Raw genomic sequence first — 27,731 nt, forward strand, 5'->3', positions numbered from 1 at the left:
CGTTCCACGTGTTGGACCAGTTTGTGATTTTTACCCAGATCTGCAGCGAGCGAAGAAGATGGTACTTGCCGATCTGAGGGATGAGGGATGGTTCAGCAGAGGGTGGAGTCATCAGCAAAGAGATAAAGAGGATTTTCCAGAGAGTCAGAGAGATGGTTAATGAAAACCAGAAAAAGAACAGGGCCCAGAACATTGCCTTGAGGAACTCCAGCCTGGACAGGAAGAGGGGATGAGAAAACTCCATTTAGGGCCACAGGAGAGGAAGTCTGCGAGCCATGAGTGGAGATGTCTGGATACCATAGGAAGAGAGTTTGGTGAGCAGAGCAGGGTGGCAGACCGTATCGAAGGCACGTGATATGTTGAGGGATATGGCTCTGATTTCATGTCCGCCATTGAGGATTTCCAACCATTGTTGGGAGAGCAGAAGCAGCATATCCAGGGTGGAGTGACCTGGTCTGAATCCAAATTTATCATCAGAAATCAAGCCATTGGAGAAGAAGGATTTAATGTCTGAAGTGAAGATGGATTCCATTAATTTGCTGATGATTGGGAGAAGGCTGATTGGTCTGTAATTGCAGGGATCTGTTTTTGCACCTTTTTTATGCAGGGCAGTCATGTTTGCTGATTTTCAAGTAGATGTCAGATGACCTTGATCCAATGAGAGGGTGAATATAACAGAGAGAGGGTGAGCAAGAGCAGCAGAACAAGTTTTTAGGACACATGGACTGATGTCGACTGGACCGGTTGCAGAATTTGAGTCGAGGTTTGACAGCAAACTCTCCACCTTGTCAGGAGAAAAGGACACAAGGTCTACTCACAGCTGGGTGCAACTGGGTAAGGTGTTTACAGAAAGCGATGGGTTTGGGACACAATATTTAGAAGCAAACACAGTGTTTAGGCATTCAGCCTTTTCATGTGCAGTGTCAGCTGTGCGACCATTTGAGGTCAGGGAGTGGATGGAGGGGGAACATACTCCAGAAACAGACTTAACTCGATGCCACCACGATGTTGGCTACAATATTGGAGGAAGTCAGTTAGCCAAGGGTGCAGTTTGCCTTGGATGCCATTGGCATAGAGTTTGGAGAGAAAGGCAGGATGCCAGACTGTATCAAAAGTACGAGATATGTCCAGAGAGACGGCCCTGATGTCACGTCTAACATTGAAGTCTTTCATCCATTGTTGGATGAGTAGAAGAAGTGTGTCCAAGGTGCAGTGACCTGGTTTGAAACCAAATTAGGATCTTGAGGTTGTTGGAGAAATGGAAAGATTTAATATCAACTGCGATGATGGATTCCATAATCTTACTGATGATTGGAATTTAGCTAATTGGTCTGTAGTTAAGGAGATTCGTTTTTTGCACCTTTTTTATGTAATGATGTTGGTGGATTTCTAAGCAGATGGGAGGTGACCTATTCACGCCGATAGCACAGGGTGAAAAGGGCAGAGAGAGGATGTGAAAGAGCAGCATAGCAGGATTTTAGGACATGTGAACTGATGCCGTCCAGTCCAGTTGCTGAATCAGTCGAGCCTTGATGCGCATTATGAAATATAGTTGTAGGCCAAGAGTATGTTCAGTTACCTCGTTTCTTGCAGTGTGCTTGCCAAGTGCCTTAAGCACTAAAGCAAGCACTCCATTTGAAACTGTTGATAAGGAACGACTGGCTTGGCAAGTGATGGCTAGCTGCTTGGTAACCGAACACAACCTCATACTCATGACTGCACCTGTTTGAACCTGCATTGTAAAATTCAATTTGTAAGGAAGAGGACATTTAATGGTTTTGAACAACATTTGATTGGGGGGAGGGGAGGGAGGTGAGTGGATGGGAAAGTTGTAGGGTAGCATACTGGTCTCAGTTGTAGAAAAAAAAAAAAGTCCATTAGTTGAAATTTTGGATAAAACCGCTACATTGGACAGAAATGGTGATCAAGGAATATTTGTTGAATGAATTTGCTTTTGCTGTCCCAGCATTTAATTGATTTATGGCGTAAAGACGCGTCATCTTGTCCAAAAACAGAATCAAGGATTGCTTGAGAAGAGGTAGCCGCTTCCTCATCTACAAATTCTGTCTTGTCCACAAACCATCTTCGCAGTTAAAAAGGCAACGGGATCAGACTGTCGGTGAATGAAAATGCCTTGGTGGTGTGGGGGGTTGGATTTGTGCTTTTTGGAGGGGGGGGTGGGTTTGTGCTTTGGGGAGGGGTGGTTGGATTTGTGCTTTGGGGAAGTGGGGTTGGGTTTGTGCTTTGGGGGGGGGGAGGGTGGGTTTGTGGTTGGATTTGTGCTTTGGGGAGGTGGGGTTGGGTTTGTGTTTTGGGGAGGGGGTGGGTTTGTGCTTTGGGGAGGGGGTGGGTGGGTTTGTGCTTTGGGGAGGAGGGGTGGGTTTGTGCTTTGAGGAGGGGGGGTGTGTTTGTGTTTTGGGGAGGGGGTGGTTGGGTTTGTGCTTTGGGGAGGGGGGGTGTGTTTGTGTTTTGGGGAGGGGGTGGTTGGGTTTGTGAATATGTGGGGATCTTAGCATAGTCATAGTGTATCGTATGTTTGTTCACAGGTGGCAGGGTGCTTAATGGAAGGGAGTGGTGAGATTCGCGGCGGTTCTTGAGAATGAAATTGGGTCTTTTTTTCACTCGAGGCTAAGGATGTGGTTGGTGGGTCGGGATAGCAGGGGATGATCAATTGGAAGGGAAAGGTTGAAGTTGTTTTTTCGAATGCTGGGAGCTTGAATGGAAGAGCTGGAAGCTGCTGTATCTAGTTTGGGTGGACAGGTGTACGACGACGTTGCTGTGAGATGTGGTTTAGTGAGCAATCCAACTGGAGGACAGGAATTCAAGGCTCCAGGGTTTATAGGTGCGATGGGAAAGAGAAAAGGGGAGGAAGTGTGGAAATCTTGGTGAAAGACAGTACTGTATTGTATTGTATTGTATCGAGAGAAGGGCACAACATTCAGGAGAGGATTCTGTGTGGATATGGATTTGACATTTAGAAAAACAGTAAAATACTTGCAAGATTCTTTTACAGGGTTCCTGGTGTGAGGGAAGAGCAGGAAAGATGGATATGTGAAGAATTGAGAAGGGTATGTGATGAGGGTTGTGTATTGATATTATAGGGGATTTTAACTTGCCTGGGATAGATTGGGTCCAGTAACAGGGAAAGAGCAGAGCATATGGGGTTGTTTTTTGTTTTTAGATCTAGTTCAGGATTGTTTTTTTTTTCCCAGTTTCTTCAAAAGCCCACGAGGGGGAGTCCTGTGTCGGACCTCTCTTTTCGTAGCTATCTCAATATGGTGGAGGTGGGACAGCATTTTGGGTCAAGCGAGCACAATATCGTGAAAGTGCAACTCTGTTATTGAGACGTGAAGTTCGCGATAGTGTTATAAGGTTGTTAGATTTTAGAAGGGCTAGCTTTTAGGGTATCAGAAGTGATTTGGGAGCTTTAGATTGGGTAAAGGTAATGAGTGGGTGGTCTGCATCAGAGTGATGGGCAACCTTCAAGGAGCAAATGTGGAGGGTGCCGAGTGGGTACAATGGAATAGTCTCCCGAGAAAGGTAGTGGTAGCAGAAACAATCGATAGGTGCAAATTGGAATTAGATAGGTACCTCGTAAGAATTGCGGATGGAATGTTATAAAGTTATTGGCAGGACTTGTAGCCAGCTTGCATGTGGATGGATGGTGTGGTACCTGCTCGGTGTTGGTGTAACACAAGCATGATGGGCCGAATGTCTCCATCTGGAACAAAGTTCTTTGTTCACCTCGCCAAGGAGAGGATATTGCGTTTGGGTCCATTTGTCTCTGTCTCTGTCTGTCTGTCTGTCTGTCTTTGTTTGTATGTATGTTTGTCCGCACAGAACTTTAGTGTTTTTTCTCCGCAACCGCTTGTCGGAATTAGATAAAATTTTCACCAAAGGAGCGACTAATCATGTATAATGTTTCAATGAAAATTATGATGTCAAAGGTCACGTGGTTGGTGGGGCAGCCATGTTGCAAAAAAGGAAAAAAATTTGGACCTCTGTATCTCTGACATCACACCAAGGAAAAACTTGAAACTTGGCACACGGCAAGTACTCCTCATGGGGAATTTGATTTTTTTTTTCCCCCGTTATGACATCATAATTGCATATGTAGAACGCTACCTCTGATCAGTATGGAAATTTTTGAGGTTCATCTTGGGATAAAATGGTCCACAAAAAAAAAATTGATGTCATCAGTCACATGATTCAGCAGCCATATTGTTAAAAAAACCTTCAAAAATCTTCTCTGAAGTGGCTGAACAGATCGAGGGGAAACTTCACACGTATGACCGCCGATCCATGAGGAACAAAAGGTTCACACATATGATGTCATAGGTCACATGGTTTGGCAGCCACATTGGATTTACCCTAAAACCTATAAAAAAAAAAGATCTCCAGAACAGCTGGACAGATCGAGGGGAACTTCACACAAATGTTCCCCAAGCCATGGGTGTACAAGTTTGTTAAGGAATAATTGATAGGTCACATGGTTTGGCAGCCGTATTGGATTGAAGAAAAATATTAAATGTTTTTTTCTGGCACCGCTTAATCAATCGATGTGAAACTTAACAATTATGATCTAGTGGTGATGGTGAATACATGTTTTAAATATCAACTTCATTGGATGCCTTATCTGGCAGCCAGAATGTACTTTTTTTTGATCTAGGTTCTTTTTGCTTTTTAGTACTATTATTTTGAACAAGTTTCACTTGGCTGTTTCTGGATGGGTTTGAGTGTAGCGGGGTAGCAGCGGAATTGTAAATCTTATCCAGGTTCATCCTGATGACTTCATCTTTGCTTTTTGCATGCATGGGTTCCTTCTGATGACTCCATTGCAGGACTGTACCTATTTAGTCTTCCATTTGAGTTGAATTAATTTTAATCCCATTCTAAATTCAATTGAATAATAATAAAAAAACATCATGGGTCAGGTGTCCAATCAAAGCAGGACGTCTTGGTACCCGGTCATCACTGCCAGCAGTTATAAAGTGGCATTTCTAATTATGTCTCTTATTAATGACATAACACACCAGTATCCAAACACCACACAAAACAAGTCCTGGTGAGGGTCTGCAATCTCTGATTGCTTTTTTTCTTCATGTAAATGTATGACATCACAGATCCAAACTAAGTCCTATTTTATCCACCATTATGTCATTTATTATTGTTTGTTAGTGTATTGCACCTTGCACGTTCAGGTGCTTTTCAGGTAGCAAAACGTCAATTGGGAAGGGGTGGTGGGTGAGAAAGGAGACTGGGGCAGTCAGTAACTGTTGGGTATGATGGGAGAACATACTTATGGAAAAACATGGTTTTGAAGGTAAAGATAGCCTGGAAGCTGTCTCGCCTGAGTTCGAATGGCGGCCCAGATATAATTTATTAAACTATCATCTTGGTGTTTCACAGGTAGTGTGATTCCTTAATGTGTGGATGTGAGCTATCGCAGGCACCCTGAACAAATCCAAATTCCTACTCTCACCTGCAGCGGGGTATTGCATCTTCGATCCCTCGGAGGGGATGTTGAGATCTAATGGAATTGTCCCATCTGCTAGCATTCGTTTCTGGATGTTTAAGGTCCCACTACCTTTTGAATAGAGTAGACCCTTGTGAGTCAATGCTGGCAAATAAAATAAAACTAGAAGGGTACTCTTCGATGTGACAACGTCGCCAAATATGCCTCCACCCACATTATGACATCATTATAATACTTGTACTAAGTTTAGTTTAAACCTCTGAACCCAGATTCATAATAATAAATAATTCTGGCTGACAGACCATACGTCCGATCAGGTTGAAATTTAAACCATATATTTCATATGACTGCAAAATCATAAATGTGATGTTTCATGTCGATCGATGAAGCGGTTCAAGAAAAATAATTAAAAAAAAAAAAGATTTTCTTTAAAACCAATATGGCTACCAGACCATGTGACCTTTTAATTATTCGTGAACACTCTGGTATCCCCAATGCTTAGGGAACATGTGGGCGAAGTCTCCCCTCGATCAGTCAAGCCGTTCTGGAGAAGAAGATTTAAAAATGTTTATTATTCAAAAAATCATGGCTGCTAAACCATGTGACCTATGATGTCATCGATGGAGAACTTTTTGGTTCTCATTGTCGGTGATCAAACCTGTAAAGTTTTGCCTCGATCTGTTCATCTGCTTCAGAGATGTTTTTGAAAGGTTTTTATGTTTAAAAAAAAAAAATGGCTGCTGACCGATGTGATTGTGACGTCATCAATACACCTCCACCCTCCAATACAATTTAGCCCTAGATGACCCTCAAAATTTTCATACTGATTGGATAAAGCCTTCAACATATGTAATTATGATGTCATAATGAATCCATCTGTAACTTTTTTTTTCTTTCTTTTTCCACACATTGTCGAAGCTCGTATGAGAGCTAAGTCCCCGGGCACAACGGATTGTACGAAATTTTGTCGTGGTAGACCCATAAAATATTTGTCGCGGCCACATCTTGCAACATGCCCGAAATCTATTTCAAGTGGTCACAAGGGCTACGACACATTAAAGATGGTTTGGCGATGGGGACGCTACAGAAAAAAAAAGATATGTCGTGGGTGTGTCGCAAGTCGTGGGACCATCGTGAGTTGTCGGGCATTGTCGGGGGGGGGGCTGTTTTTCATGTGATCAGGTCGTGGTTCACTCGTGGGATGCGCGTGCGACAGTCGTGGGACCATCGTGAGTTGTCGGGGGGGCTGTTTTTCATGTGATCAGGTCGTGGTTCACTCGTGGGATGCGCGTGCCACAGTCTTATGACAGTCGTGCAACTGTCTCACGACTGTCATGCGACAGTCGTGAGACAGTCGTAGGACAGTTGTGCGACAGTCGTAAGATTGTTTGACTAAAAAATTTACTTCTGGTACCCACGACAAGATATTTAATCACACGACAGACTCACGACAGCCACAAGACATAGATACCACAAAAAATCGTCGAGCAAAAAGGTGCAAGTCGATGCCACGATGCTCAAAATTTCGTAGGACTGTCTTTCGACAACCCCCGATGACCCACGATTTGCCCAAATTTTCTGTCGTGTCGTGGGTTCGTTGTGACCAAGCCTTAACACACAATGCACAGCAAGAGGGGTGGGAGAGGGAAAGACAAAACAGTGGGGAGCAGAGACATTAGATCTGTGGAAGGGAGAGGGATGGGGCGAGGAACATGGGGAATACAAGATGGACATTACAGGGACTTTCAGGAAGGAAAACGGGGAATTTGAAGGAGGTGGGTTTGGGGTGGATTAACGGGAGTAGAAAAGATCAAGGTTTTGGATGGGGGAAGATAGGTGATGGTGAACAACTGTTTTGAAGGCCTGGAGGGAAGAAAGGGATTGAACAGAGTGTGGGAGTTTATTCCAAAGGTGGGAAAAAAAAGAGGAATGAAAGAGAAGGTGAGCAGTGATTCGTGATTTTGGTAGTTTTACCAGAAGGGGGTTGCTGGCGGACCTTGAGCGCCCTGTGGAAATATGGTCGGGACAAATTGCAGACAGAGTGGGGGGGGGGGTGGGGCGAGGCTGGAGAGGAGACGGGAAAAGACAGACCATCGACCTGCCTGCGATGAGAGAGTAAGAGGCCCAAAAACAGATTTGTCATGGGAGATACCAGTGATCCTAAATGCCTTGGTTTCCACAACGTGAAGCCAAGAAAGGTGAGAGGCAGGAGCACCATCCCTGAGTGGAGAGCAATACTCCATCAGGCTGCGGACATCATCAAAAAAATCACACTTGCTTCCCATGGCGAGTGCTCCACATGTGCCAAGTTTCAATTTTTTCTGGGGTGCAGTTTTGGAGATAGAGGTGTGAAGTTTTTCCTTTTTTCCAACATGGCTGCCACACCACGTGACATCTTCTTTCGGCTGCTCCCATTAGGGGTCGCCACAGCGGATCATCCGTATGATCCGCATAGTGATTTGGCACATGTTTTACGCCGGATGCCCTTCCTGACGCAACCCTGGTCGCCTCTTACGACACAGGGATATGGTACACCTATTCTCACCGGGGTATACACCGGCCCAGTATACTGGTACTCATTTTGCCGACCTCAGAAGGATGGCAGGCTGAGTCAACCCCCTGGTGTATTAATTCAGTGGCCCAACGGGCTTGAACTCAGGACCTTTTGGATCCCAAGCCGCTGCCCTAACCACTGTGCCAACACCAGGCATCTGCCACACCACGTGACATATGACGTCATAATTATCATAAAAAACATTGCACATAAGTAGTTGCACCTATGGTGAAATTTTTTTGTGAATCTGATAAGCGGTTGCAGAGAAAACAAGATTAGCATGGATGGACATACGTATGGATGGACGGACAACCCGAAAACAATGCCACCCGGCGCCTTCGTCATTGAAGGCAGAACAATTTATACGCGCCTCCATACAGAGTACTGCGGCGATCGTCCTATCGCCACGCTCCCAGAGGTGTGATGCAACCAGCAGCCTGGGTCAACCTGAATATGGATGAATGGGGGATATTAAAAAGATCCTTATATAATCTGTCCAGACCTCCTTATGGACACGGCTCGGTTACATACAAATACATTCAAATCCTGGATCCCAAATCGGAATGCATTGGTTACGTTTAAAGGAGCATTCATTTAATCCCCACATTGGAACACAATGTTCGACAATGAACACAAAACTGCTCTCTGCTGTGGGCTGGCACCCCAGCATCACATCTGTCTCCTCTGGATTCTGTGAAATGTAAAACTCTCAACATTATAGTCCGGGCACCCTGTGCTGAAAAAGGTGGTAACCCGAAACTAATTACAATAGTTTTCAAACCTGTTTTTGATAATTCCTAATGTACCTGGGACTATCCTATTAAAAAATCTACCAAAATTAATGTCTACTAACACTAAATTAATCTACTAAAAGCAATAATGTCAGCATACACTACTTCCAACAGCTCCTGAAGGCCTGATCCACTCATCAGGTGGCCAATGGATCCCAGGAAGCTCATTTTTGTATGGAAGCCTCCCAAACGAACGACAGGGGAACATTTTTTTTTTGTTGTTTTGAGAAAACTTACCCCCACCCATAAAATTCAAAATTTGAATGTCGAAAATGAAAAATAACAAATGTGTTTCAGTCTTATAAACAATAGTTTAATATACGACAGGAGCATCAGATATTTGCACTGGAAGTTAAAAACATAATCTAAACCTATAGAAATACTTGATATGGGTCAGAATGATTCCACATTCGTAAAATTGGTGGTGACCGGGCTCCGCGGGCGGCTGGCCACAGTACCTACCGGGAACAACATTTCACATATTGAAGTCTCGCGTTTATAAAATTTATGTAACTTTAAATAGTACATTATATAACATAGTATTACACATCAAGTACATCTGTATACACCAGGGTTAAACAATCACAATTGAAGCTGAATCTGTTTTGAAACATCGGGAGGCCACGGACATCTAAAACTCAAATTAACGCTCTGTTGGGTCTTCCTCCGAGTCTGTGTCAGCCGACAGTGAAATGTTTGCACACACACCACGACATTCACTGCAGGCCATGGAACAATCCAATCCATTTTTTTCGGCAGATACATCTCAAACTGTAGCACCCTGTTTCACAATTACACCGTATCACTTTCAGTAACTTTTGTGGTGCTGGTGTATTGTTGGTCAAAATTGGGGCCAGTTTCCCTTCACTCACTTTCCAGCCCCATTGATCTGGAGGTACTTGGTCATTATGTCACCACTGGGTATGTTGGGTACTGACTTGCATGGGAAGATATGAATTTTAATGTAAAATAAATGCAGGTGAGATCGTTTGGATCCAAATCAATCATGGGGAGAAACATGACCGACGACACACCAGGATGTTCTCCTTTGTGGATGAGCTGCATGAACCCAGACCACTGGGGTCATGGGACTTTCAGCAGCAGCGATGACTTCCAAAGTAGATCTACATCTGCACATGGTTCTTTCACATTTGGGTTTGTGATTGGCTGGTAGAGGAGAGACTGGAAGCTATCTCTTTCTGAGAAGAAGTGCTGAACATTTATCTGTCCAACAGAAGCAATACCACCAGATGTTACTTTCACTCTGGGAACGGTTCTTGATGATTTTGTCCCGGGTATAGCAATAATTCCCATACCGTGGAATGTACCCTTGCCGTCAATACTTCTAACATTGTGGTCAACATTGTCAGCAGAATATTGTATAAAATTGTTTGCACTGAAGTTTTGAATCTCTGTGCCATGTGCAACTGAAGAACTTCTTTCGTACTTCTTCACTTCACTGTAAGAGCAGGAAAACCCATGGTGATATAAAGAATCCACCAAAAATTTTGATTGGAAGTGGTGGTGCATTTGAACACCCAAACCAATTTGTAATGGTGCCAGAAGGATACGAGGCCGCGTTGCCTGCATGATCGCTTGTCCTATTGAAGCAATTTTGGTGCTTCGATCTTTTCCACAGAATATTGTGTTTAACAACTGCTGCAAGGATGGTGGCACGAACTCCAGTGCTGTTTCTGTTGATATTTCGGTGGGAGTGGGATAGGTGTTCCTGGTCTGATCAAGGTCTTTTATGTCCTGTTTTATGAACTTAGCTGCTGCTTCAATTATGTGGGTCTTCTCATCCTTTTTGTCTTGCATCGTTTGTTGATGAAAACTATGTAGGATGTTGGAAGCGGTGGTGTGAAATGTTACTACATTTTGTTTGTCATTGATCTCTGTGATGGTTATTCTGTCACTGAAATGTTTTTTTAGTTCAGCTTTCAAATGTGGAAAGCTGCACGGCTCTACGTCAGTATCTTGGAGATACAATTTCATCTTGCTTATCAAATCGTTGATGGTTACCTGCTCGTCATCATTGTTTTCAAGATACTCTACTACTGCTTGAAAAGCTTCGGATTTTTTTGAGTCCTTGCGTCTGCCACTTCCACTGATTTTCTTGCATTTTGCAGCTCTCTGCTCTATGGCTTGCTGAAAAACGATTGGCACCTGTTTCCCTGTTCTAAAGTTAACACTACAAATGTTGTGATATACTGCATCTGCAGCAGGCAGGTCTTGAACAAAAAGCACCCTACCTCTTACAATGTCATCCCATTCTCCCTTGAACTCATCACATGCCTTCAGCATTTTGTTCTGGAAATCCATTGTTCTAACAGGAATAAGTTTATGTTCTGATTTCTTGCCTTTGTATACATCTGGACAACCACACAATGGACAATCCTCGTCATAACTGAATGTAGTTTCTTTCGATCTCAGTGTGTGCTGAAGATGATGATCCTGTTCACCAGAAAGTTTACATTTGTTGTGATACAGGATTGATCTGGGGTTGGTATAGTCACTTCTGCACTTCACATGGACAGACTGGCCAGCTGCGACTGTTATATCTTTGCCTCTGGCTTCGCTGGCTTTCAGGATACCATCACATCCCTTTTGTGTTAATGTAACAGTTCGCTCTCCACCCGACCCTGTTTTTTGGCAAATAACACAGTCATCCATCTTGATGTTTCACTTCAGACTTTCTGCAAAAAAAATCATCAATAAATTATTACGAAACCGATCTCACACAGTGTAAAACTTGCAGAGCTACACATTTTTAAGAATCATAGTAATGGATATTTGTATGTAGATCATATTATAACATAAATAGGAGTATATTGGCCTATTTTGTGCTTTACATGACAACAATACAAGTACACCGGTATTGAAGTAAAAATCGATCCGCGTTTTTGGCCGGGACAGGGTTTGCACTCTACTGAACTCGTGTTGTTTGTATAAACTGGACTAATAGTGACATTTAATATGACTATACGATTCATCCATAACATTTATAACTCATTTTGAAAGCATTTGGATGTATTTCTGTTGTTTTGTATTTTCACCCGATACAATTTCTGGAATTTAAGGGGGTACGGCTGAACTGTCTCCCTAAAAATATGTTCCACTATTTTTATTTTGGTAGATTTTCAATATGAATCTCCCAGATGTATAAGAACTTGGAAAAATAATGTCCGAAAACTATTGTAATTTGTTTCGGGTATATCCACAGGGTGCCTGGACTATCATTGGAATATTCCATGATGAGGCCGAAGCACAAGGTCTGTTGCTCTCACATCACAGACAGGTCAGTGGTCTCTGTTTTCTCCCGTATATTCTCCAACATTGCTCCCTCTACTCTTTCAGTCCTCCAACCTTCCCCAACAACTTCAGGATGCAACTTATATCAGTAACCCTCTTCTGGTTAAACTTCGAAAATCCAGGCTGACTTCACACCTGAACTATTATATTCCTCGCTTCTCCTGTTTATGGAACTACCTTCCAGAGGCTGGTCTGTCTCGCACTTCCCTCCACGACTTCAAGCAAGCAGCGCACCACCATTTTGATATATCCCCAATTCTGACCCATGATCTTTATTACCCCCATTATTACCGTTCCTAACCCAACCATGTTACTTGCAACTTTGAGTGTTTCCTCCCCTTTTCCGTCTCCTTTTTTTCTTGTTCGTTCATTCTCTTAATGTTTGTCCCATTGTCAGTTCAATATTGCTCTTCCATGATCCTCGCTCTTGTAAAGGTAAAAAAAAAAATAGGTTCAGAATTGTTTATTTTGTGACAATTGTTCATCGATCGTTCCGGCATTGGCATCAAGTGTTGCAGCGTGTTTCTATGATGGTGTGGTGCCTAATACAAAGCTTGTTGTGGCTTTGCCAGTGGGTGCCCTTCCGACGAGCCGAGTGCAGACACTAGAAATGCGAAACGTGTTCCAGTTCGCTCACTTGATCCGCTGTGTCGCTCCCGCTTCTCCACTCGACTACAATGGTTACGGTTGTTATTGTGGTCTCGGCGGTTCTGGGACACCTGTGGATGCGTCGGACAGGTAAGAGCCATACGAGCCATGCCCTTTACCACAAACTTGTATAATAAAATATTAATTGTTGAAAACTTCTTCCACCACCCCTGACACAGAGTGTAAGTTTTGCATCCAACGAACGTGTTTACCTTCGAGTCGATAAAATGTCGACTCGGACAGAGTTGTACAAGGTGAGTCTAATTATAGGAACGATGGATTGTATCGGAGAACAAAATTGCCTCTGCACCCGTCTCACGCAACTGTGAAATGGTGTTGCCAACTGAACGTTCAGAGCTGTATGACAGCCTGGTGTTGGCTTAGCGGTTAAGGTGGCTGGCCAATCTCAGTCTCGCCACCATGAGCCCTGTAAGGAGATCGATCTCAGTCTTGGCACCATGAGCCCTGTATTGAGATCAATCTGTCTCGGCACCATGAGCCCTGTAAGGAGATAGATCTCGGTCTTGGCACCATGAGCCCTATATTGAGATCAATCTGTCTCGGCACCATGAGCCCTCCATTGAGATGGATCTGAGTCTCAGCACCATGAACCATGTATTGATATAGATCTGTCTTGGCACCATAAGCCCTGAATTGAGATCGATCTCAGTCTCAGCACCATGAGCCCTGCAATGAGATGGATCCCGGTCTCGGCGCTGTGAGCCCTGCATTGATATGAAACTGTGTCAGCACCGTGAGCCCTGTATTTCGATGGATCTCAATATCGGCAATAAGAACCCTGTATTGAGATTGATCTCAATCTCCGCACCATGAATCCTGTGTTGTTATGGATCTCAGTCTCAGCACTATGAGCCCTGCATTGAGATGGATCTCAGTCTCGGCACCATGAACCCGGCATTGAGGGGGAACTGTATCAGCACCGTGAGCCTTGTATTGAGATGTGTCTCAGTCTGAGCACCGTGAGCCCTGCATTGAGATGGATCTCAGCACCATGAGCCCTGTTTCTGCATTGAGATGGATCTCAGTCTCGGCACCATGAACCCTGTCTTGAGATGCACCTCAGCACCATGAGCCCTGCATTCAGATAGGTTTTCTCTTTATGGAACTGTGTCAGCACCATGAGCCCTGTATTTCAAATAAAAACCTTCTCACCATAGATATGTGTACATATTGAGATGGATATCAGAGTATCACCCCAAAGGTGATGCAAGAATATTGAAATGGGTGTGTGTCCGTGTTTATATATTTTCGCTTTGAAAATGTTTTTCGGCTCTGGGTCTTAAGATCCACTCACGTGGGCGGCTGGTGGTGCTGAGTATCACGGTTGTGTGCATGTTGGTACATGTGTACATTCCTTTTGCGAGTTCCAAGATGGCCGTGCTACGGCTTCACAGTTGTGTGCACGTTAATGGGCTGTCCCTACATCCAGTCAGTATCAAAGATAACAATGCTGGAGTCGGCAGACGTCTTAATCGCCCCACCCAAATCCCATGAACCAATTACAATGGAGACAGGATGCCAATATCTTCTGCAGGTACCATCAAGACAATTTAATTTTCCACCTTTAAAGAATGCTGATGCAATTACAAAAACCGTCATCAATCGGAATTCATAAATTAACTCGGAAGAACAATTAGAGATTGCAGACCCTCACCAGAACTTGTTTTGTGTGGTGTATTTTGTGTGGCGTTTGTGTACTGGTGTGTTACGTAATTAATAAGAGACATAATGAGAGCTGCCACTTTATAACAGATGGCAGGGATGACCGGGTACCAAGACATCCTGCTTGGATACCTCACTCTGACCCATCGCGTTTATTATTATTCAATTGAACTCAGAATGGGATTCAAATAAATTCAATGCAAACCAAATTGGTACAGTCCAGCATTGGAGTCATCAGGAGGAACCTGGATAGGATTCGCCTTTCAGCTGCTACTCCTCTCCCCTTAAACCCATCCAAGCACAGCCAAGTGAGCCTTATTAAAAAATTTTTTTAAAAAGAACCCAGATCAAAAAAAGAAAAACAATTCTGGCTTCCAGACCATGTGTGCGATCAGGTTGAAATTAAAAAAAAGTAATCCCCATCACTACTGGATCATAATTGTGAGTTTTCATGTCGATTGATTAAGCGGCCCCAGAGAAAACCTTCTTTATTCATTAAACAAGCTCGAATGAGCTAAGATCCTCGTCCTCTTAACGATGACGTCATAAAAACGAATATGACGTCATTTTGATGTATCAGCTTTGCGATAAATTATCTGTGCTAACGCCCGGCTTGATTCCCGCAAACAAAATTCAAACAGCTTGCCTAGTTTGAGATAATTTTTTAGGCGATTTCCATTAGCGGTGATATTATGACGTCAACTTTTTTTTCTAGGAAGAATTTCCAAAATCGGAGATGGTTACTGCCTTCGCGTGGGCTTTCTGCATATACATGGCAAGTTTCACGAAGATCCCATGAAAACTCTGGGTTGTGAAACAAAAAAAATGTCAAAAAATAGGAATGACATCATAAAAATTGATATGACGTCAAAATGATGTATCATATATTGCGGTAATTCACCTCTGCTAATGCCCTGTTCGATTCCCGCAAACAGAATTCACAAAGCTTGCCGAGTTTGAGATAATTTTTTAGGCGATTTCCATTAGCGGAGATATTTTGACATCATAACTTTTTTTCTAGGAGGAATTTTCAAAATCGGAAATGGTTACTGTCTGCACAGGGTATTTTTACATATATATGCCAAGTTTCTGGAAGTTTCGATGAAAACTGTAGGCTGTGAAACAAAAAAGTCCACAAGAAGAAGAAGATGAGTAAGACTTAGAGATCTTCCACGAGGATCTAAAAAATTGTACACCCATGGCTTAGTGAACATTTGTGTGAAGTTTCCCTCGATTTGTCTCGTCGTTCTTGAGAAGATTTTATAGGATTTGGGGGTAAATCCAATATGGCTGCCGAATCACGTGACCGATGACATCAAATTTTTTTCTGTGGACCATTTTATTCCTAGATGATCCTCTAAAATTTTCATACTGATCAGATGTACCATTCTACGTATGCAATTATGACATCATTAAAAAAAAATCACACTCATTCCCCATGAGGAGTACTTGCCGTGTGCCAAGTTTCAAAATTTTTCCTTGGTGCAGTTTCAGAGATACAGAGGTCCAAAGTTTTTCCGTTTTTCCAACCTGGCTGCCACACCACGTGACCTCTGATATCATAATTATGATTAAAACATTCCACATGAGTAGTCGCACCTATGGTGAAAATTCGTCTCAATCTGACAAGCTGTTGTGGAGGAGAACACGAAAGTTCTGTGCGAACAAACAAACAAACAGACAGACAAACAGACCCAAATGCAATGCCCTTTCCTTCAGCCAGGGTAAAAATAGGACGACTGGCCCTGTCACTTATCTGGGCCCTGGCCTAATTGAATCCACATTTGGTTGCATTCTGACTGGTGAGTCCGCAGAAGAAAATTTTGGAAGGAATTTTGTGATTTTACAATTAATTGACTAAGTCAGCCATTTTGACGCACTTCCGGTCACGTGATTCGGCATGGCCTCTGCAATTTAACATTTCTACCCTAGCTTAATGTTGTCACCCAAATTTGAGAGCTTTCTCAGAGGTGGGTCTGGAGAGGAAGACTTTTGAAGGAATTTACCAAGTCCGTCATGTAACCTTCTTCACGTCACTTGACCGGAACGAGCTTTGCAATCTCCATTACCAGTCAGGAGCGGAACCTTGCTGCCAAATTTCAGCTGGATCGGCACAGCGGTCTGGCCGGAGAAGTCAAAATAGGAGAAGTATGGATGGATGGATGGATGATGCACAATGGCAATACCTTATCTGGAATTCCAATTGCAGATAAGCTAATAAAACGCTTATCTGTCTGTCTCCCTCTGTCACATATTGCAAGATTCTCTCATGTTGCGAGATTGTGAATTTAACATAGTTTCTTGATCATTGGTGCCCCACAGGTTTTACTGGAAGGGACTGCTGGTTTGCTCTCAGTCTGTCCCACCTGTGGTTTTTCTGACTTTTTTTCCCCAAACTGTTTAACATATTCAACTGAAACATAGTACGTGGCTTTGATATGATGAGTTAAAGGACAAGTTCAAGTTTCAGAGCGTTTCATAAATTTTTCATCGAGTTATGGCCTTTTTAGACTTAGGAATTTTTTTTTAGCACCTGGTACATTGTTCAGCTGCCCTGACTCCACCCCACAGCTTTACACCCATTGGTTGGACAGCAGACTGCTGGCCTGACTCTACCCCAATAAAATATGCACTGCCATTCCATGAAACAGCATTCCTCAGGCCTTGGTGTTAATCCATGGCCCAGTGCAATTGGAATGATCCCAGGTTTATAACCACAATGTATGGTATATGCACAAAAGCCGTACGTATGTGTACTTGGTCCGAAACGAGGGCTTATGGATTTGGTCTCGAGTTTTATGTCCATGTGCGTCCGCAACCATAGGTCAGGTCAGGTATGGGAGCATGCGCCAGAACAGCGCGTCGCTGCGTCCACTTTCCGCCGGTACTCCAGGGGCCTCCGTCTGGCCATCCCCCAGGCAGATGCCAGGCCCATCCCCATCTCCTTGAGATGATAGTCAACCTGTTGCAACCATGAGGCACGTGGTCGGCCCACTGGCCTCCTCCACTCATGAGACACCCTCGCTGAGAGAATCTGGTGAGCAGGATCAGCGTCAGGAAAACGAGCCACATGTCCATACAGCCGCAACTGACGCTCACGGACTATGCAGGTAACAAATCTCATCCGAGTCTCTCTCAGCAACCGCTCGTTGGACACAAAATCTGACCAGCGATAGCCAAGGATTCTCCGAAGAGACCTGGTACCAAAGGAATTAAGTCTCCATCTCAGATCCTTGGTCAGAGTCCAAGTCTCGCATCCATAGAGCAAGACTGGAAGTACCAAGGACCTGAAGACTCGGACTTTCGTCCTCCCGAACAGGTACCGGCAGCGCCACACCCCATGATCCAGTGAATCCATGACTCCCCAGGCCCGACCCAGACGTCTATTGACCTCTGACTCGCAGCCAGCAGAGACATGAATATCACTGCCAAGGTAAGTGAATCTCTCCACGACCTCAACATCCTCACCACAAACAGACACAGACAGGACAGCAGCATCCAAGATGTCACCGAAAGCCTGGATCTTAGTCTTGACCCAAGACACCTGTAATCCCAATGGCTCCGACTCCTCATTCAGCACCTCGAGGGCCCCCAAGAGGATGTCTAAAGTCTCCGCAAAGATGACTGCATCGTCTGCAAAATCAAGGTCCGAGATCTTGACATTCCCAAACGATGCACCACAACTTGATCTCTCCGACATCCTCCCGAGAATCCAGTCCATACAAGTGCTGAAAAGTGTGGGGGCAAGTACACACCCCTGACGAACTCCAGCAACAACTGGAAATAAGTCAGAGATGGTACCACCACACTTCACAGCAATCTCAGTACCAGAGTAGAGTTCAGACATCAGATCGATCAGTTTTGGTGGCACCCCACGAAGACCAAGAATCCTCCAGAGGACATCCCAATTCACTGAATCGAACGCTTTACAGAGATCAACATAGGCTGCAAGCAGCCCCTGCCGAAACTCTCGTCTGCGTTCGGTGAGGACACGAAGTGCAAGGATACGGTCAATCGTTGACCTCTTTGGTGTAAAGCCTGACTGCTCTGGACGCTGGTGCTCAAGCAGATGGTGGCGAACCCTATCGAGAATTATCCGAGCAAAGACCTTGCCCGGCACTGAGAGCAGCGTCACCCCTCGGTAGTTGTTGCAGTCTTGGTGATCACCCTTCCCTTTCCAGAGAGGGACAACAAGGCCCCTCTTCCAGTCAGTTGGGATGATGCCTGTGTTCCAGGCAGAGCACAAAACTGCATGCAACGACACGAGTGCAGCATTTCCACCAGCCTTGAGAAGTTCGGCATGGATGCCACAGATCCCTGGAGCTTTGCCCCGTTTCAACTGGTTCACCGCAGCCCGTGTTTCCACAAGCGTAGGTGGACCACAGTTGATTCGAGGGTCAGCAACAGGGATTGTAACACCCTTGACGTCCAACTCGACAGCTGGGGGATCAGCCTGGTACAACCGCTCAAAGTAACCGGCCCAGCGGGCCTTCACTTCAGACTCCTCTGTCAAGAGCCTACCACTCTCTGCTCGAACTGCAGTGCTCCGAGGGATGGGCTTGGATGAACGTAATGCGCGAATTCCCCTGTAAGCGGGATGAGAATCACCTGTCCACAGGTGATGCTCTACCCCCTCACAGATTCCTCGCACATAGGCCTCCTTGTCCACCCTCAGTGCACGTACAGTTTTACGCCTCAGCTCCCTGAACAGCTCAGCTCTGCCATTCAGCCTGGCCCTGCGACTCTGGTCAATGGTATCCAGTGTCCCTTGAGAGACAAAATTCTTCTTTGCCCTGCAGTGAGCTCCAAGGCATCCACCGGCAACATCAAGGACGGTGGTCTTGAAGGCGCTCCACAACTCTTCAGGACCCCCCAAAGCACCCAGACCCCCCCAAGAGTCCACTCAGCCTGTTCGCAAACTCCTCAGCTACTCTCTCATCCCTGAGCTTGGCAACATCCAGCCTAGGCTGGGATGGTACCATTCTGCAGGATTTAAGGTGCAGCTTTAGAGTTGCTACAACAAGCCTGTGGTCAGTATTGAGGAACTGAGCACTCCGGTAGACCCTGCAGTTCTGGATCATCCTCCAACGACCGTCAATGAGGACATGGTCAATCTCCTTTGCCACACCGCCAGCGTTGGAATACCAAGTCCAGCGATGAGCTTGTGGGTGCTGAAACCATGAACCAGCCACCCTAAGTCCATGACTTCTTGCAAAGTCAAGGAACTTAGTGCTATTCTGGTTCATAGTTCCTGACCCATGGGGACCAACACACACCTCATAACCATCCCTATCAGTTCCAGTCGATGCATTGAAGTCCCCCAAGACTAGAAGTGTATCTCGTCTGGGGCACTGATCAACCACAGACTCGAGTGTGGCGTAGAATGTGTCCTTCACGGTGAGATCACTCGCCTCAGTCGGAGCATAAACAGAGACCAGGGAAATGACACCTAAAGGAGTGACGAATCCTTAATCTCATAATACGCTCGTTGACCGGTGTTACTTCAATTATCATTGGGGTCAGCTTATTGGACACAGCTACAGCAACTCCTTGGGTATGGTAACCATCAGAGCGACCAGACCAATAGTAGGTGTAACCACCCACCATTATCTCGCCGCAATCCGGTCTCCGAACCTCAGAGAGAGCTGCAATCCCGATGTCCAAACGCTTGAGCTCAGATGATAACAGAGACAGGTGATCATCCTCTCTTAGGGATAGGACATTCCAGGCACCCACCCGAAGGGACCGCCTCAGGTTAACCCAAGGAGACCGCCGTCTGGTGGACAACACCTCAGCACCACTCCGACACACTCTCCCGCAATCTGACCCAGGGATGTTACCCCGTGGTTTCCCTCCTATCATCAAAGATTGGGGGTCCCGAAGGCTTTGCCCCAATCCCGTTATCTGGTGAGCTGCCCTGCGAAGGGAAGCTGCACAGGAGGTACTCCCACGGAGTGGGTTTTCAGATTTTTTTTTGCGTTTTGCGGAATGAAGGGTTTTACGGTGGCCGGAGTGCAAATCGTGCCACCAACCTCCTAATAAGAAGAAGTGACCCAACTGCAGGAGGACGTCCGCAGACACAGTTAGGCACAAGATATTGATGGCCGTTGGCTCACAAGGAGCTCCTCCGCCCTTTGACAGGTTTTGTTTTTAATCCTGCTGGGTGTCCATATCCAAACACCCTCCTCACCAGAAAACCTGGCGGGGGAGACGGTTTAGTCGCCGACAACCCGACCATGGAACAGGTTAGTACAGGTTTACATGGTACCTGTAGCAGGTCACAGATCGAACCTGACCTGACTGCAACCATATCTCAGACATTATGGACAGATTTTATTCATACTTGGCACAAAGACAATGCATGATGGTATACATATGCACATAATTTTGTTTAACAATGAGGGATCTGATTTATAAATGAGGTGCTCATCGCAGCTTCAATCGGTAAGCTGTAGAAGCACATCATTGAAACTGTTTCATCATCGGTCATTCGCTGACGTCATTACGTCTGTCGTCGACAGACCATCACCACTGAGAGGTGTAACTCCACTCCTCGAAAATAGCGTCTGCAATGTAAAACCCTCTTCTGCACATGCTGACTACCTCAGAATGTGAATTCGACACAAAAAATGAAACGAGAAATATTGTATCTATATATTAATACTGAAGGACCAATTTTGTGCTCCTCCTCGTGGTCGCGTCACGTTTTTCTCGGTACTGTGACCTGAGAAGTTTTGACACGGTGTTTGTACGTCAAAGTAGACACGAGCACAAATCAGGGGACTTCTTCACAAGGAGTAGTGTACACCAAAAATGTCGTGTACAAGGACGTTTTGTAGGCCTCATTAGGTAAGGCCATGGAGTACATCGACTGGGTCCGGCTCTTACAAGACACACCACTGGTTATCATATTGGGCTCATGGAACGGAATCCGTCTGATAGGGTTTCGGCATGTATTGATTAATATCACATTGAGAATATCGATTAATATCACACTGGCAATATCGATTAACATCACATTGACAGTATCGATTAACATCACACTGGCAATATCGATTAACATCACACTGGCAATATCGATTAACATCACACTGACAGTATCCATTAACATCACACTGACAGTATCGATTAACATCACACTGACAGTATCGATTAACATCACACTGACAGTATCGATTAACATCACATTGACAGTATCGATTAACATCACACTGACAGTATCCATTAACATCACACTGACAGTATCGATTAACATCACATTGACAGTATTTTGTGTCAGGTCAGGTTAGATCTGTGACCTGCTACAGGTTCCATGTAAACCTGTACTAACCTGTTCCATGGTCGGGTTGTCGGCGACTAAACCGTCTCCCCCACCAGGTTTTCTGGTGAGGAGGGTGTTTGGATATGGACACCCAGCAGGATTAAAAACAAAACCAGTCAAAGGGTGGAGGAGCTCCTTGTGAGCCAACGGCCATCCATATCCAGTGCCCAACTGTGTCTGCGGACGTCCTCCTGCAGTTGGCTTACTTTTTATTAGGAGGTTGGTGGCAGGATTTGCACTCCGGCCACCGTAAAACCCTTCATTCCGCAAAACACAAAAACGCAAAAAAAAAATCTAAAAACCCACTCCGTGGGAGTACCTCCTGTGCAGCTTCCCTTCGCAGGGCAGCTCACTGGATGACAGGATTGGGGCAAAGCCTTCAGGACCCCCAATCTTTGATGAAAGGAGGGAAACTATGGGGGTAACGTCCCTGGGTCAGATTGCGGGAGAGTGTGTTGGAGTGGTGCTGAGGTGTTGTCCACCAGATGGCGGTCTCCTTGGGTTAACCTGAGGCGGTCCCTTCGGGTGGTTGCCTGGAATGTCCTATCCCTAAGAGAGGATGATCACCTGTCTCTGTTATCATCTGTGCTCAAGCGTTTGGATATTGGACATTAACCACACATTGACAATATCGATTAATATCACATTGACAATATTGATTAATATTGTTGTGGGGCCGGATCTTGATGGCGAGCACGACCGCTAGGTGGAACAGTGGAGTCGGCTCCACCGAACACCCGGAATTTATAGGTCGTCACCCCGGATAACTCCGGAGCTGACGGGTCCCTTATCAGACCAAAGATCGCCAATAGATCGACCATGCGGGTTAGGAGGGTTAATTGCCAATTTTAATATACCGAAATACCCATGCCGTCCAAACTACTGGGGAAATTCACCCTTGGCAGGATCTGCACGATCTGGGCCGTTACCGAGCCATACCCCAAGCGGAGAGTTCCAGAATCCTGCCAGGACAATTGCACGATTTTGGCAGCAATGAGGCCTCCTAATTCCCGTTCGCAGCGTGGCAAACCAATGATAGAAAGGAAAAGTTGGACGAGCTGGGACATTCAACAAGAGGGGATTTATTTACAATGGGGGGAAGGGAACACTAAGAGCAGAGTTATCCGAATAAGAAGTGTATCAAATGTACAAGCAAAAGCACTTAACAATTCTACTTAGAAAAAGACAGACCCGCACACAGACACGCACACACAAAAAATAGAATGGACCCGCCGGGTCTTTATTCGGTTTTCCAGCCGAGGAGGATAGTTCGGCTGGGAGTCAGGCCGGCTGGCTACCTGGCCGCGAGTGCACGGCTGGTTGTCCACCCCTTCCCGGAGCTCTGGTCGCCAAAGGACGGACCAGGGCAGCCGAATCCAGAGGAGGCGAGATGAGGTGATCTCCCTTGATGAAACTCAACCGCTCGCTGTAATGCGCCGGACGAGACACCTCCGAAGTACGGGATGCAGTCCGCCGCAAACCCAGGCAGACGAGCATCGAAACACCCAGGGCGCAAACTCGAGCAGACTGGACGCAAATTCTCCCTGCTTGTCTTGACAACCACTCACTTCACTTCACTTCAGGTGGGAGGGGCTTCTTCTCCTGGCCACTCGCCTCCTGATTGGTCGGACCCATCGCACGATTCCCTGGCAGTCTTCCATTGGATGGGCCCACGGTAGGCGGGGCAACTTCCACCCTTCTGGGTGGAGTCCCGATCGGAGGCGTTTGTAGCTCCGCCTACCTCCTCACATCCGGCCACGTGCGTAATGGCGATGGTGCTGAGTGGGAGATGGGGCGGGTGAGACTCCCGCTCCTTGCTGATTGGCCAAAGAGGTACGCCATGCTCATGTTAAACTCCGCCCACGCACGCGCTTGCTGGCGAGCGCTTGAAGAATGCCGTGAGCAGAGTGTTGTTGTGAAAGCGAAGGTGGGCATTGTTGTCGTTGTTATAAGTGATGTAAAATGTAAAAATCCTATCTATCAAAATAACTCCGCAGCGCACGAACATTTAATACCCATTAGACTAGGGACGTGACCCTAACTAAAAACACGTACTTACCGATACAACTGATCTATAAGGACTCTGGCTGTTGTGTGCTCATGGCTGCCAGATTCGTAACAATATCACATTGGCAGTTTCGATTAATATCACAGTAACAGAATTAACATCACATTGACAGTATCCATAACACACTGGCATATAAATTATGGACCAACAGAAACATTTGGCTTTCAGAAGTTAAAATCATTCATATGATGTCTTTGTGACCTGCAGTTGTTGCTTTGACCACGACTGCTGCTATGGGGAGGCTCAGAATGCTGGTTGTAACCCTTACCTGCAGTACTACGGCTACAATTGTGAGAACGGAACCGCCAACTGCGGTAGGTTGTACCTACTAGCACCACCTACATCTGTGACACATTAATTGTGCTGCCTTCCTCAAGAAAACCCCGAAAACAACCAAAAAGTTCCTCCTACCACCAAGAGGAGAACGTGTTGCTCCATTCTCCAAAGATGGCCATTTCACCCTTGGGCCTTATGATTTCAGTTATCATTCTCCCTCTCATTTTTGGGGACATTGACATGACATGCACAAGAGATTCTACTGCATTTTATATCCCTCTCACCCTCCCCAATTTCCCCTTATGCTGAAAAAACCCCCTTCTTTTTGACACCCATAACTCGTATATTTATTTTCCCGACCCACCCATTTCAAAAAGACTCTCCCATCACCCTCCTTCCCTCCTCTGTTTTTCTTCTGAACGTCGTCCCTTCCTTCTTGTGTGCATAATATGTATACCGGCCTTTTATACCGTGATCGGGGGTTCACAGGATAGCATAAGAGGTACGCACACTCACCTCCAAGCTGTCTATCCTGGGTTTGAATCTCGGCCCAGCTATAAACTGTCATTCCAGTGTTTCATGGGCAGAGTAATTCATCAATGTGTGTGCTCTCCCTCGATGGACGTTAAACTTGGTGTCCCATTTGTCAGCATTACTTGGTGGGCGTTAAAGTCCCCACGGTGTCCTTTGCTGAGTCGGCAAGCTATTGCCGACTCGCTAGTCAAATTCCAAATTACTTCTCGAACCCACAGGAAGCACTGCATCAACAGCACAGCTACACCCCCAGCCATGTGTTGCATACAAAAGGAGGAAGCGTTATTTTGTGCAAGTCTTGTCCTTACTCCAAACCCCTTTTCTCTTACTTCACAGCTGGGTATAATGAAGGCTGTGCCAAGATGGTGTGTGAATGTGACCTGCAGGCCGCTTTATGCCTTCAACGATGTCCATACAACTCATTCTTCAGAAGATGGCCACCTGGGTTATGCATTGGGTCGAGTCCACCATGTCAAAAGTAATACAGATACAAACGGGTTCACAAGATCTCCAACAACGGAACAGACAAGTTGTATAGACCCCAACAACAGTGATGAAGGCACGGGGTGTCATTGTCTGCCTTTCATCGTGCAAGTGTTGTTGCGAGGGAGTGCTTTCTGTGATGTGAACAGGAACTTTGCCCATACATCAGCAGAGCACAACGGTCCATCCACACTCCAAAGAGCGCAGTAGGTTTGGGAAGAAATTTTTAGTGCCCTCCATGTGAAAATGTAGCATTGCAACTTATGGTCATCTTGAATTCAATACAATTCAATTAATTTTCCTCAAAGAATGCACATTATCGTTCCAAATAATTTCTGTTGGCCCGCTCATAATTCTTTTCGGCCTGTGATCGGCTGATGAAACCTACTCTGGGCTGGCTGTTGAATTCGATGCAGGGAAGTGAATGCAAGACGAGATTTTTTTTTTAATTCAATCGCTGGCTGGTCGATGAGCCTTCAAATTCATGATTGCTTTCCTGATGTTTGGTTACAGAGTTATGCCAGTTTTTGTCAACCACGAAGTAGGTGTAGCTGTTGTCGTTTATAGAGTATTACTGAAAAATAGAGCCTGTAAAATGTACTTATTTATGCCCAATGCACATCTTGGAAAATGGGAAGTTGCTCACCTATGGCAGTCATGTTCATAAGTAAGAAAAATGACTCCTGTCATTGCAAAGGCAGGCCAACATGGCTGACCTCGATAAATACAATTTGTTTTTGTTGGGCATGGCAGCTTTGGCTGCCGGGTCGTCATCATTTCTCGGAACATGGGTGTGCCGCTAATGCTGTGCCCCTCTACCAGTACACTGCTACTCATTTTGCCAATCTCGGAAGGATGACAGGCTGAGTCGACCCCACCTGGTGTGAATTCAGCAGCTAACGGGGCTCAAACTCAGGATCCTGGGATCCCAAGCCAGCTTGCCTGATAAATGCAATGAAGCCACAGCAATGATACAAAGGAGATCCAAATCCAGTAAAAAAAAAAAGTTTTTTTTTTTTTTACCTTGAGCAGGTTAATCTGTTACATTTATTGAGCTGATTATTGAAGCTTTTGGCTTGACCACGGTGAGTACATACACGTCAGGAACCATGGAGGTGGCACAGCCGAACATATGGCAAAAAGTGATCAAGTTTGAACTCAACGGTGTGGCAGAAGATTAATAATAAACAAACAACAAAAAGTAAATTGCTTTCGTTTGTACTTCAATCCATTCATTAGATTATTGCACCAAAACCAAAGCTTTTAAACCAACAATAACGATAGTCGTAAAATACCCCAAATAAATATAATGCAGATAATATAGGATTTTCGAAATGACATATGATTGCTAACGTGGTCTTTGCGCAAGTGCTGTGTGTGTGTTTTCATGACTCAGTTCTGCTCCCCGAGCACTTTTAACCTGTCGTTTCCAGCGTGAAACCTTCAAGTCAAATGGTCTTTTGAGCATAATTTTCAGCATTTAAAAGGAGTGGCAATTTCAAGATGGTGAACCATAATTGTTGATCTTGGAAGCAAATTGGACTCACGGAAATACCAGAAATATTTGTGGATGCGAGGTTTCGAGTTCCTACCTTTTCCTGCTTGTACAATTATCGAGCGCCAGCAGTGGATTATAACACACGGATGAACGGACGCTTCTCCTTTTACCAATAATTGCAAACATCTCGTTAAGTTTATCTTGTTAGCCTGGATCCAAATGAACAATATATTTATAACAGCCCGAGCGGCTCACACTCCACACCCTCCTCTCCCCCACTTCATTAATAGTATGTATGTATATATAATATATATTGTTGCAGCCCAGCGGGGTCGGGAAAGAAGACCACTCGGTGGGGAAAGCTACGTCGATTCCCACCAGACTCCCCGGAATTGTAGGCCGTCGCTCATGGATAATTCCGTGACGTGGTGGGTCGCTTAACCGACCGTGGATGCCAATAACTCAACCGAGTGACCTGGGGTCCTCCTGCCTATGGGTGAATCGGGTTACCTAATTAACCACGCGGTATAACCACACCCTCGGTACGCCTTGTCCGAACCGGATTACTCTACCGGATCGGATCACCATTCCGGATCGGATGCAGCCGAGCGGCACTGCCAAGGACGCACCGGCTAGGAGGAACGGACTTTTGGGAATAAAGACCCGGCTAAACCTAGATTCGGACCATGCTGGACCAATGAGGGAAAAGACAAAGGCAAGCTGGGAACATTTCTACAACAATTAATTATTTATTTACAATAAGCGAGGAAAAGCATGTGGCACAACAAAAGGTTTATTAACCTCCGCCATCTTCGAAGATGGATGGAGGTTACTGTTTTCACCCCTTTCTGTTTGTGAACTGTATTACGGAAAAACTCCTCGACGGATTTCGCCGACGAAACCTGGTGGGGGGGGAGGGGGGGTTAGGTATGGTCCAAGGATTATGCCATTAAATTTTGGACTTGGTCCCCTCCCTAAAAAAAAAAAAATTGTTAGAGAAAAAAAAAAAAATTTTTTTTGCATTTCTACATGTTTTAAGTGATTTCCAACCCCCTCCCCTCCCCGCCCCCAAAAAATTGTTACCCCC

The 27,731-nt window shown here is 45.3% G+C and overlaps 1 protein-coding gene across 1 annotated transcript in view; it reads left to right on the plus strand.

Moving 5' to 3' along the window:
• Nucleotides 1-26,333, plus strand: part of LOC147018429 (acidic phospholipase A2 E-like) — a 28,571-nt gene extending 2,238 nt beyond the window's left edge. The window contains exons 2-4 of the mRNA XM_085898064.1: nucleotides 12,706-12,871; nucleotides 24,061-24,167; nucleotides 25,000-26,333. Of these exons, the coding sequence (XP_085754190.1) occupies nucleotides 12,706-12,871; nucleotides 24,061-24,167; nucleotides 25,000-25,145 (419 nt within the window). The 3' untranslated portion in view covers nucleotides 25,146-26,333. The remainder of the gene's footprint in view (nucleotides 1-12,705; nucleotides 12,872-24,060; nucleotides 24,168-24,999) is intronic.
• Nucleotides 26,334-27,731: the final 1,398 nt, after the last annotated feature.

Source organism: Eptatretus burgeri, chromosome 10 (genome assembly GCF_056783735.1).
Source record: "Eptatretus burgeri isolate ZD-2024b chromosome 10, Ebu_testis_v1, whole genome shotgun sequence".
Classification (NCBI taxonomy): Eukaryota; Metazoa; Chordata; class Myxini; order Myxiniformes; family Myxinidae; genus Eptatretus; species Eptatretus burgeri.